Here is a 13,771-nt window from a genome sequence, read left to right on the forward strand (position 1 = left end):
TCTCTTGTCTTGGATAATTAAGAGGTGACTAAATGGCCCATGTACATGGAAATATTTAAAGAGAGGCTGGTTGCCCACTTATTTTCACAACATCTGGGAAGGATTTGAATCAAATCACTGGCCCCTAAATGATGCTTCAAGGACAAAAGCAATGCTGACTGTATCCCAGTCATATGGGAAGCTTTGTGAAAACAGAATTTTCTGGCCTTACCTAAAACATGCTGAATCAAAATCTCTAGAGAAAACACCTGGAAAGCTGTATTAATTTTTTGCTGTTGTTTTAAAGAAAAAAATCTTCCTCACATGGATCTGAAGATCCCTTATGTTTGGGAAATAGTGGTAGAAATCAGAGTTTCCAAAGACTTAACTGAATTTAATTGTTAAAATGCAGGTCCTGAGGGAGGGACTGAGATTCTTCTGAATTTCTAACAGGCTCCCATACTTGTTGGCTTAGACTCTTTTTTGTAACAAAGTGCTGGATTATTTTTCAAGTTCCTTCTAGTTTTACTTTTCTGCACTTTCTAGAACAATGGTTTTCAGTCTTCCTAATGAATATAATTCCTCATGCTGTGGTCAGCCCATACCCAAAATTATTTTTTGTGCTACTTCATAACTTTAATTTTACTACTGTTATGGATCATAATATAAATATCTGCATTTGCTGGTGGTCTCATACATACCCTATGAAAGAATCTTTTGACCTACAAAGAGGATGTGGATTGAGAGCTGCTATTATAGAACCTGTAACATATTAATCCCCACTCACATCTAAAGTCTAATAAAACTAATATATTTTTATACATGTGCTTTATTTTTTATTTTACCTATATACAATAGATTTTGATCATATGCACACACAACCCCATCCTACCTTCTCCAGGCCTCCCCTCACAACTTTGTCATCTCCTGTTTTGTTTTGCTTTTTTAAATAATACACTGAGTCCATTGCAATCTGCCATATGTGCATGTGCTTGGAGCTTCCACTGGAGAGAGCGCAACCTACCAGTGGCCGTACCAACAACGAAAAAAATTTGCTCTCCCCTTAGCGGTTACCAACTGCCAATAACTCCTCATCTAGGGACAAGTCCTTGTTCATACTGGGATTTTGATTGGATTAATCTTGAGCATATAAACCTAGCTCCATATAAATTCATGACTGCTAAAAGAATCTCAGTCCACATATAGGATACCCTCCATATGTGTTATTGGTAAGGAAATCTCCAGAGAAACACCTACTCAAAGAAATACACAAGTCAGGCTACTGCCATTGTTCATTTTTGCCCAGTGTAATTAGATGATCATATCCTATTATTGCTGAAGATACCACATATTTTGGTTGTAATGCATATAAGAATTAATTTTAAGCTGACTTGAAAACTTCCTCCTGGCTAGCCAGCTTTTACTACGAGGGTGATACTATTAGGGCTGTGGTAGAAAAATACATTAATAGCCTTCCCCGTGTTGTAATACTAGCCTGGGTGGCAGGGGGAGGAAATGCATGCACTATGGTGCAATGGTGGCACACTATTGGAGAGATAACCAACTACATTCTGATTAGGTTTAAGGTTTGTTCCACAGAAGAAAATTCATGAGTGACACTGTAAAAGCCTCGGCTAGAAATGCCATCAGCCCTAGAGGGAAAGCTACAGTGTTGTTTTCTTAAAACATGATCATGTTAAAATGCCTCCTAAATATTTGTTTGTACCCACAAATCTGTGATGCTCTAAACCTTGGTTAGAAAAGCTTCTTTTTGCAGTAGGAAGCAATTAATGCAGAGACTCACACTGACCAAAAATACTAAGACTAAGCGACTGTAACTTCTTAGCCCTAAGCAAGATATCTATATCACCCAAATGGTGATGCTCAGGGAATATAATATCATAGAAAAGAAGAATAAAGAATGTAAGAGCTAGATAATGGGGAGGATCTATGTGAAACATTGCCTTTTGGATATGACATAACCATTAAATACTAGTTTTAATTATTTATAAATGCTAGACCTAATGAGCTTTTTTCCCTTTTACTTGAAGGTTTGCCTTTTATTCTGTCTCTCTTCTTCAATGCAGATCTCAAAAAGTCTTGGAAAACTAGAACCATCAAAGTAAGTCACCTTCGAATAGTGGCAGAGGCAGCCTGCACTGAAGCAAACCTTCCTTCTGTGTGTGCCAGACTTCTCCCCCAAAAGAACATGAAAGATCCTTCAAAACACCTGTAAAGTGATGACCATCATATGGGAATTTGAGAAGCTGACACATGACATAGTTATGAATCAAGTGAGAAATATCCAATTTCCATGATGTCTTGGAAGGCCTTACCACAAAATAAACAAGAGGAGAAAAATTTAACAACTTTTCATGTGTGTTTGCACAATGGATTTCTGTGGGTGTATACAAATCTGAAGCGTAAATTAAGCCAGCTTTTTTTTTAAAGTTCCCAAATCATATGTAGAGGCTAACAATTGTGACAAAAGGTTTTTTTTATATGCTGTCTCTCTGAACCACTGACTTGTGGACAGTACAGAAGTTACTTGTAGATTTAGATTTTGAATAACCACTAGGCATAGACAATTTCCTTGGAAGTAATCATGACTGATAATTTTACATGTAACAAGACAGATGGAGACAATACAGATTTCCGGTACTTCATTTATGCAGTGACATACACTGTTATTCTTGTGCCAGGTCTCATAGGGAACATATTAGCCTTATGGGTATTTTATGGCTATATGAAAGAAACCAAAAGGGCTGTGGTATTTATGATAAACCTAGCCATTGCTGACTTATTACAGATTCTCTCTCTGCCACTGAGGATCTTTTACTACTTGAACCATGACTGGCCATTTGGTCCTGGTCTCTGCATGTTTTGTTTCTACCTGAAATATGTTAACATGTATGCCAGCATCTACTTCTTGGTCTGTATCAGTGTGCGAAGATTTTGGTTTCTCATGTACCCCTTTCGTTTCAATGACTGCAAGCAGAAATATGACTTGTACATCAGCATTGTTGGCTGGCTGATCATCTGCCTTGCCTGCCTACTCTTTCCTCTCCTTAGAACCAATGATGATACTCCAGAGAACAGAACTAAATGCTTTGTGGATCTTCCTATCAGGAACGTCAATCTGGCCCAATCCGTTGCCATGATAACTATTGGAGAGGTGGTTGGGTTTGTTACTCCTCTTATGATTGTTTTATACTGCACCTGGAAGACAGCTTTGTCATTACAAAATAAATATCCCATTTCTCAACATCTTGGAGAAAAAAAGAAAGCCCTGAAGATGATTCTCACCTGCGCAGGGGTGTTTCTAATTTGCTTTGCACCTTATCACTTCAGCTTTCCTTTAGATTTCCTGGTTAAGTCCAATGAAATTAAGAGTTGCTTAGCCAGAAGAGTGATTCTAATATTTCATTCTGTGGCCCTGTGTCTGGCAAGTCTGAACTCCTGCCTCGACCCAGTTATATATTATTTCACCACTAATGAGTTCAGAAGACGTCTTTCAAGACAAGAGTTGCCTGATAACATCCAACTCCATACAAAATCATACAAAATTGTGAGTAACCATGTCACTTCCACCACGACAGCTGAACTATGCTAAATAAAACCCAGAACTAAACATGGCCTGGAAGGCAAATACCAGAACACATTTGCAGTACCCCACTAAGACAGTATTCACAGAAATTATTTATAACCTTTCAGTGTGTTCTATATTACTTACATGTGGAATGCACATATTTATGACAATACCTGTTTAGAATATTTTATTTCAATGTCATTGCTGGTGACATGTCCATGCAGTGATATTAGACCAAGTCTGAAGACTTAAGTGGTGAAACTTTGATAGCACTCTGTGCACATATGCTCTTAGCTAGAGTCACCAGCTTTATCTGTGAACCTAAGTCACAAAGAGATTACTATCTCAAGCACATTTTAAGCACCGAGTTTTCTTACCTCAGATGCTGAATCTATGTTCAAAAGGTGTGCAACTGTACATTTGTAGTAGCGATCACATTTGCATTCCAACATATTTGGTTGTGTTTAAAGTGGGGTGGGCAAAACTTTATGTGTACATAATGTTACAAAAATAGGGTAATTGTTATCTCCCAGGTTTGATTCCATTCAAATAATTGAAACTCCAATGCTTGATTTCTTCAATGTTGATGTTTCGATATGAAACATCATCTGTCACATTACTTGTTGAATGAAGTTCTGAAATCAAGCTCAGGTACACTTAAACTAAGAACAAGAAACATTCATAACACACAGTAATCCTCTAAACTGTATAAAGTGCTACATTGAATATTCCCAGTGCAGGTAGTTTTCAACAGTTAACCCAACAGGACTCAGATGGCCTTTATGATTTAGAGAAAGAAAAGATGTGACAACCACAATTCTGGCTCTCTGAAACTAGGTCCAAAGAATACCTTCAGATATGTAAGAACCTGCCTAGTAGAGGAATAGTTTTTCATCATAATTTAGAATTACAATGAAGAAATTTGACAGGTTATTACTGTATTTACTGAGCCTATGGAAGAAACAGTACATCAATTAGTCACTAAGCTTGGGTAGAGTGAAAATATGATCTAAAGTTAAGTATAAGTCTTAAAAATCACTATTGTCCTTCAAACATTCCCCAAGATAAGTGGTGCCTATTAAGGCATCTACACAAGCCAGAGTAAGACATAAAAACACTGGTCATGTGGACTTTTAAATCTGCATTTTTTTCCAGTTAAGTTATATGATTAGCCTATAAAGATTACCTCTCAGAAACTTTTGGAAGCAATTCTTTCACCTTTTGAGAAAAGCGTGGATCATTCCAGCAGCCTTATATACTCCTTGCAAAAGTTATGTCTACTGTTTGGTACTATTGAGCAGGAAAAACTTGGGTATATGGCTGTAAGTACTGGAATATTCTGAAGCCTGACATACATTGTAAATAAGATTACTTTTTAGAAATCTTTGAATAAGAGAATGGGGAGAAAACACTCTTCTTAACATTGAGAAAATACATAAATCAATCAAGGAATGTACACACACAATACATGCATACACAGGTACATACATACATAGAGTGTAGTTTTAGGCATATAGCTAATGATACTATATGTTTGGGGAAAACTCATTAAATAAACCTGAATTTTAGCTTCTAATACAAGTGCGAAATTTCTAAAGTTTTGTCTGAGTAAGTAACAAAAATGTATTGCTTATGCTTGTACAGTTTATGAAAAATAATAATGTATTAGAAAAATGAGTTTGTGCTGCTAGCAACAGTATATTTATATATTTCCTAGTTATTTCTTGTAATGTACATATGATTGGATGTGTTAAATAAGTGTTAAATTTTGTTTTCAAAAGAGAAACTATAAATGTGTATGGTCTACTTGTTTTAAAGTGATTTCTGTTTGTGATTTTGTATTGTAATGAGATTACAAGTAATCATTTGTGAAACTATGAAACAACTGTGGGTTCTTGAAATAATACTCAGACTTAAAATATCTATGCTTACTATTTTTTGTAGCATGTGTTACCCTTTTTAAAGTCACTTTGGGAGATCATTGTTTGAACTTTTTCTAACATTGATTTCACTATCCTCATACCATTTTTTGAGGGAGAGGAAATATACCTAGGAAATTATTGACCATTGTAGAGTAGATGAGAGTACAACTCATTTGTTAGATATTCCTTCTTCATCATTTGGGGATAAGTCAAGTGTCTAATGATTTTATGCTATTTATCTACCCAGACCTGTCTATCTGGGTTTATAGTCAGCATCTGAATACTGAATCAGAATACTTTTCCTGAATCTTCATCTTCCTTGTCAATACATTTGAATTTTGCTCCATCCCCTTCCCCTTTTCGTCAACTTATTCACAGTAAGGTGCTAATTATAATGTTAACCTCATACTAATTTACCAAGAAATATCTGAAGTTCATTCCTTCCAAATAGGCATTAACACAAAGTGGAGAAATTCAAATGGAGCGATTGCAGGCACAAGGAGATGTGGTAGCAGGGAAGACACTATAAAGAAAGTGAGTCTTATAGCAATCCTTTCAAAGAATGCATTACAAATGACCTTCTAATTTGCTTGCCATTATGAGGATGCTAAATTCCAAGAAATACCTACTTAAACATGGGTATACATTTTCCAGGTAATTGTTTGAGATTTTTTTCTTTCACCATCTCTCTCTTCTAAAAATGAACTTAGTTTTCAGAGGAAAAAAAAAGACAAAAATCAAAAAAACTAATGTCAGAGAAAAGTAGTACGTTGGCAACTACCAAGCAGCTGTCTCTTTACTGAGGTTCCATTATGCTTGCAAAGTCTTTTCTTCAGATCTCTTATTAATCATTTTGAGTTCTGTAAGATTGACTAAAAAGAAAATCTGAATTATGGCAGTGTATAATTAAAAGTAAACCAGCTCATATTTCTATTATTAAGTTGTTAAATTTTAGTCTTAAAATTAAGCAAATTATTTTAATAAGAAAATTTGAATATAAAATTTCAATGCTAATAAATTGTCTCTATTGTTGCTTTTATTATTTTAATTAAATGGTTTATATGTTATATGTTTTCATTGTCATGTAATAAAATAGCAAATCCTATCAATTAGTAGTTTATGGAGAGGAGCCATTTGCCCCACTAATAATAGGTCAAGTTTCCATGCTCTATAAGAATTCATCAGTGGAACTCTGCACAACTTCATTTTTATGCTACCTTTTGGGTTAATTTCCAAGACACTGTGAAATGTTGTTACTGGAGTTTATTTACAGTTCTTATTTATATGAATTTTAATAATAAAGTTTATCTCTGTAATTAAATGGAAGTTTTCTGACTATGGATGTCAATGTGTGATTAGTTCTTTTACCAAACTGATAGATTTAAGGACTGTTCGTGGGTTCACATTGATTTATGTTTCCGAGCGTCTATTATTCTTTTTAATGTACTGGAGTGGTGGATTCCATTCTCAAAGACCAAGATGAGTTGTCCCCACTATGTTATCATACATCAGGTCTCCGCTAGGCCTAACTTTGTTTTGTCTACTCTACCAATTTTCTGTTCATCTTCTTTATATCCCTAGTCTCAGTAATAACCAAATAGTTATGAATTACACGTTTTAATAGTTGCAGAAGGACACTCTTTGGATGTGCTAAAAAAGTTTTTTTTTTTTTTAATGAAATATCTGATGCTTGGTTAATGGCTTGTTTTGTGTGTCAACTTGACACAGGCTGGAGTTATCACAGAGAAAGGAGCTTCACTTGGGGAAGTGCCTCCATGAGATCCAGCTGTGGGGCATTTTCTCAATTAGTGATCAAGGGGGAAGGGCCCCTAGTGGGTGGGGCCATCCCTGGGCTGGTATTCTTGGGTTCTATAAGAGAGCAGGCTGAGCAAGCCAGGGGAAGCAAGCCAGTAAGAAACATCCCTCCATGGCCTCTGCATCAGCTCCTGCTCCCTGACCTGCTTGAGTTCCAGTCCTGAGTTCCTTTAGTGATGGACAGCAGTGTGGATGTGTAAACTGAATAAACCCTTTCCTCCCCAACTTGCTTCTTGGTCATGATATTTTGTGCAGGAATAGAAACCCTAAGACAGGTTGGTAGATCTGAAAAAATAATGAAGTTAAAAATATATAACCTGCCTCTTGCTTCAAGTACATTCACACCACTTAGAAAACTTTCCTGTGATCCTGTGAAACCATACAAGAAGTAACTTCACTACCATCAAAACCATATCCTGCTATGGCAATGGTCAGTAGAAGAAGGTGAGAGATAAACTTGTAAAAAACTAGATTTTTAAAATTACATATTCCTCAGGTTTGAAGGATGTGTTCTGTGTGAAGGATGGAGGAGTCTATTTGAGCAATCTTTTCTTGAATTTTACAGACCATTTCTTCAATAGGGACTATTTATCTTTAACTACTATTTAATTTTGCAGAGACTACAATCTTGTTGATTATATTCATATCTTCTTACTCTTAACATCTGATTAATGTATAGGTTCAACTCACATGCAAGTCTTTTTTCTTACCTTCATGTGCATATTCACTGTTCCATAGGTAGGATTGTCTTTATACTTCGCCATCTAATCCCATTTTCTTTCTTTTTTTTATTCGATATATGTTTTTTTTTTTTTTTTTTTTTTTACATTTCAAATGATTTCTCCTTTTCTGGCTCCCCACTCCCTGAAAATCCCATAAGCCCTCTTCCCTTCCCCTGTTCCCCCATCCACCCCTTCCCACTTCCCTGTTCTGGTATTCCCCTATACTGCTGCACTGAGTCTTTCCAGAAACAGGGGCCACTCCTCCGTTCTTCTTGAACATCATTTAATATGTGGATTATGTCTTGGGTATTCAACGTTTCCAGGCTAATATCCACTTATCAGTGAGTGCATACCATGATTGATCTTTTGAGACTGGGTTACCTCTCTTAGTATGATGCTCTCCATTTCCATCCACTTGTCTAAGAATTTCATGAATTCACTGTTTCTGATGGCGGAATAGTACTCCATTGTGTAAATATACCACATTTTTTTGTATCCATTCTTCCGTTGAAGGACACCTGGGTTCTTTTCAACTTCTGACTACTACAAATAGGGCTGCTATGAACATAGTGGAGCATGTGTCCTTATTGCATGCTGGGGAATCTTCTGGGTATATGCCCAGGAGTGGTGTAGCAGGGTCCTCTGGAAGTGTCATGCCCAGATTTCTAAGGAACCGCCATACTGATTTCCAAAGTGATTGCACCATCTTACAATCCCACCAGCAGTGGAGGAGTGTTCCTCTTTCTTCACATCCTCACCAACACCTGCTGTCTCCTAAGTTTTTGACCTTAGCCATTCTGACTGGTGTAAGGTGACATCTCATCTCAGGGTTGTTTTGATTTGCATTTCCCTAATGATTAATGATGTTGAACATTTCTTAAGGTGCTTCTCAGCCATCCAAAGTTCTTCATGTGAAAATTCTTTGTTTAGCTCTGTACCCCACTTTTTAATAGGGTTATTTGGTTCTCTGGGGTCTACATTCTTGAATTCTTTGTATATATTAGATATTAGCCCTCTGTTGGATTTCGAGTTGGTAAAGATCAACCAATCTATTGGTTGACATTTTTTCCTTTTGACAGTGTCCTTTGCCTTACAGAAACTTTGTAATTTTATGAGGTCCCATTTGTCATTTTTGATCATAGAGCATAAGCTACTGGTGTTATGTTCAGGAACTTTTCCCCTGTACCCATGTCCTCAAGGGTCTTCCCCAGATTCTTTTCTATTAGTTTCAGTGTGTCAGGTTTTATGTAGAGGTCCTTGATCCACTTGGATTTGAGCTTAGTACATGCAGATAAGAATGGATCAATTCGCATTCTTCTGCATGCTGACCTCCAGTTGAACGAGCACCATTTGTTGAAAAAGCTATCTTTTTTCTATTGGATGTTTTCAGCCCCTTTGTAGAGGATCAAGTGGCCATAGGTGTGTGGGTTTATTTCTGGATCTTCAATCCTGTTCCATTGATCTGCCTGCCTGTCACTGTACCAATACCATGCAGTTTTTAACACTATTGCTCTGTAGTATTGCTTGAGGTCAGGGATACTGATTCCCCCAGAATTTCTTTTGTTGTTGAGAATAGTTTTAGCTATCCTGGGTTTTTTGTTATTCCAGATGAATTTGAGAATTTATGAAGAACTGAGTTGGGATTTTGATGGGTATTGTGTTGAATCTGTATATTGCTCTTGGCAAGATGGCCATTTTAACTATATTAATCCTGCCAATCCACGAACATGGAAGATTTTTCCATTTTCTGAGGTCTTCTTCGATTTCCTTCTTCAAAGACCTGAAGTTCTTGTCATATAGATCCTTTGCTTTATAGAAGCCTTTAAGTTTGAAGAAACTACATGAATTGATAATCTTAGTGTATGTGCTAGTGATTTTATACTCAGAAAGTTGTTCCCCATGACAATATGTTCAAGGCTATTCCTCACTTTCTTTGGTATCAGGTTCAGGGTGTCTAGTTTTATATTTATGTCTTTCATCAATTTGGAGTTGAGTTTTGTAGAGAGTGATAAGTATGCAGCAACTATTTGTATTCTACATGGAGCCATCCAGTTTGACCAGCACTATTTTTTAAAGATGCTGTCTTTTTTTCCAGTATGCACTTTTGGCTTCTTTATAAAAAGCCACATATCCATAGATGTGTGGACTTATATCTAAGTTTTCAATTTGATTCAATTTATCAGTGTATATGTTTTTGTGCCAATACTAGCACTTCTTTTAATATTCAGGATTGTCCTATAAACAGTGACCAAACCACAACACTATTATGGATGACAAGAAGTGCTTGCAGAAAGAAGGCTGTTATTGCTGTCTCCTGAGGGGCCCTGCCACAGCCTTACAGATATAGGGGTGGATGCTAGCAGCCAACCATTGGACTGGGCATGGTGTCTCCAATGGAGGAGTTGGAAGAAGGACTGGAGGAGCTGAATGGTTTTACTGCCTCATGGGAAGAATGATGATGTCAGCCAACCAGACCCACCAGGGCTCCCAGGGACTAAGCCATCAAACAAAGGGTACACATGGTTCCAGCCAAAAATGTGGTGGAAGAATGCCTTGTTGGGGTTCAGTGTTAGGAGAGGTCCTTCGTCCTATGAAGGCTTGATAGGTGCCCTAGCCTGGGGAAATCTAGGCAGAGTAGGTGGGAGTGGGTTGGGCAGAGGGGCATCTTCTTGGAGGCAGGGGTGGGAGGATGGGTTGGGGGTTTTCTGGGAGGGGGGAACCAGGAAATGGGTATAACATTTGAAATGAAGATTATATTCAATAAAAAATAAAAAAAATTCTTATACTAAAAAATCAGTATCATTTTAGTTACTGTGGAATTTTTGTGTTTCCTTATGAAGCTGGCAAGTTTTCCTATACTAATCCTACTGATGCATGAGCACAGGAGTCCTTTCCATCTTCTGCTATCTTTTTTTTCTAGAGGATCTGATTTCTTTTTTTTTTATCCATTATATTCTTTATTTACATTTTAAATGATTTCTCCTTTCCTGGATACCCCCTCCCTGAAAGTCCCATAAGCCCTTTTCCCTCTTCCTGTTCCCCCATCCACCCTTTCCCACTTCCCACTTAGTGTATGTGCTAGTGGGATGCCCTGTTCTGGTATTCCCCTACACTGCTGCACTGAGCCATTCCAGAACCACGAGCCACTCTTTCCTTCTTCTTGGACATCATTTGTCGTGTGGATTGTGTCTTGGGTATTCCACACTTCTAGGCTAATATCCGCTTATCAGTGAGTGCATACCATGACTGTTCTTTTGAGAATGTGTTACTTCACTTAGGATGATTTCTCTAGCTCCATCCATTTGTCATAGAATTTCATGAATTCATTTATTCTAATGGCTGAATAGTACTCTATTGTATATATATACCACATTTCTTATATCCATTCCTCTGTTGAGGGACATCTGGGTTCTTTCCAGCTTCTGGATATTAAAAATAGGGATGCTATGAACATAGTGGAGCATGTATCCTTATTACATGCTGGGGAATCCTCTGGGTATATGCCCAGGAGTGGTATAGCAGGGTCCTCCAGAAGTGACATGTCCAGTTTTCTGAGGAACTGCCAGACTGATTTCCAGAGTGGTTGTACCAGCTTGCAACCCCACCAGCAGTGGAGGAGTGTTCCTCTTTCTCAACATCCTCACCAACACCTGCTGTCTCCTGAATTTTTAATCTTAGCCACTCTGACTGGTGTGAGGTGAAATCTCAGTGTTGTTTTGATTTGCATTTCCCTAATGACTAATGATGTTGGACATTTCTTTAGGTGCGTCTCAGCATTCAAATTTCTTCAGGTGAAAATTCTTTGTTTAGCTCTAATATCTTATTCATTTTCTTTCTCCATTGTCTTACAGTTTATATTAAACAAGTATTCTATTTGTTTCATTAGAGTTACCCAAAGACATTTCATATTATTTGAGGCTATAGTGAAAGGTGTTGCTTCTATAAGTTTTTCCCCAAATTGTAATTTGTATATGTGAAAGCTACTGATTTTGTGAGTTAATTTTATATCTAGATAGTTTGCTAAAAGTGTTTCTTACCCATAGGAGTATACTATCCTGGTGGGATTTTAAGGTCACTTACATATACTATCATATCATCTGTAAATAAAGATACTTTGTTTCCTTCCTTTCCTATTAGTATCCCCTTGATCTCCTTCAGTTCTGTTATTGCTCTAGCTAAGACATCAAGTACTATGTTGGATCTATAAGAATAGAGTGTACAGCCTTTTCTTGTTTCTGGTTTTAGTGAAAACTCAGTTTTTCTCCATTTAATTTGATGTTGGCTATCATCTTGCTGTAAGCTGTCTATAGTATATCAAGGTATGCCCATTGTTTTCCTAATCTCTCCAGAACTTTTATCCTGAAGGAGTTTTGGATTCTGTCAAATGCCTTTTCTGTATTTAGTGAGATGATTATGTAGGTTTATTTCGTTGTTGTTTTTCAGTTTGTTTAGATGGTGAATAACATTAATGTATTTACATATGTTGAACCATCCCTACATCTCTGAGATGCAATTCTGGGATTCAGTTTATAAGTATTTCATTAACAATTTCTGTATCTATATTCATAAAGAAAATTGGTCTGTAATACTCTTTCTGGTTTGGGTATCAGGTAACTGTGGCATCATGAAATGACTTGGACAGTGTTCTTTCTGTTTCTATTTTTGAATAATTTGAGGAGAATTAGAATTAACCCTTCCTTGAATCTGGTAAATTCTGTTCTAAAACATTCTAGACCTGGGCTTTTTCTGTTTGGAGACTTTTAATGGCTGCTTCTATTTCACTATTGAATTTATTATTTTTAAATTATTTATCTGAACTTAATTTAACTTTAGTAAATAATACCTACTGACAAAATTATCCATTCTTTTACATTTTCCAGTCTGGTGGAATAAAGGTTTTTAAATTATGTTTTTATGATTCTCTGCATTTCCTTTGTGTCCTTTATTAGGTCCTCCTTTCATTTCTACTTTTAAAAATTTGAATATGCTTTCTCTTTTCTTTAGTTAATTTGGATAAGGGTTCCTTCATATTATTTATTTTTGCAAAGAACCACCTTAGTTTCATTGATTCTTTTATTCTTTTTGTTATTGGTGTTGCATCTATTTTATTGATTCCAGGCCTGATTTTGATTATTTCTTGCCCTCTACTTCTTTTGGGTGTGATTTCTTTAGGTGTGCCAGAAAGTTACTATTATGGCATCTCTCTATTTTTATCATTTTTTATGTAGGCACTTAATGCTGTAAACTTGTCTCTTATAAACACTTTCATTGTATCCTGTATGATTAAGTTTGAATATGATCATATTGCTGAAGTGTGTAGCACATAGGTTTTGTTGCCCCACTTTAAGCTCCAGACAGACCTTGTTGCCAGTCCACATCCAAAGAATATTATATTCATAGAAGAAAAATACAGACACACACATTGCTCAATTTCAACCTCTCTTCTTGGCTCAATTGCTGGGCACTTCTAATCTACCCAGGCTAGAGCGCCTTTCCCAATACTCAGCACTCTAAATCTGCCCTCAACTTAGTTCGTTTCCACCTGGAGAAGCAGCCTATGGTTGCTCTGCCCAAGATCTCACATGGCTGGTCATCTTTTCTCCCTCCAAACAAGGCAAAAATTTCCCTTCCTCTCCTGCATTCCTTAGCCTGTCTCCAGGGACATGGAAGTCCCACCTCTCTCCTTCTGCCCGGTAATTGGCCTTTGGCCTCTTTATTGATAGATCAAGAACCAATTGGAAAAC

General features: G+C 36.9%; 1 protein-coding gene across 9 annotated transcripts in view; it reads left to right on the plus strand.

Moving 5' to 3' along the window:
* Gpr174 (G protein-coupled receptor 174) overlaps nt 1-6,816 on the plus strand; it is a 40,347-nt gene extending 33,531 nt beyond the window's left edge. For all 9 annotated transcript variants that reach the window (XM_052171391.1, XM_052171394.1, XM_052171395.1 and 6 more), the window contains one exon: nt 2,067-6,816. In XM_052171391.1, the coding sequence (XP_052027351.1) occupies nt 2,585-3,592 (1,008 nt within the window). In that variant the 5' untranslated portion in view covers nt 2,067-2,584 and the 3' untranslated portion in view covers nt 3,593-6,816. The remainder of the gene's footprint in view (nt 1-2,066) is intronic.
* The last annotated feature ends 6,955 nt before the right edge of the window (nt 6,817-13,771 follow it).

Source organism: Apodemus sylvaticus, chromosome X (genome assembly GCF_947179515.1).
Source record: "Apodemus sylvaticus chromosome X, mApoSyl1.1, whole genome shotgun sequence".
Lineage (NCBI taxonomy): Eukaryota > Metazoa > Chordata > Mammalia > Rodentia > Muridae > Apodemus > Apodemus sylvaticus.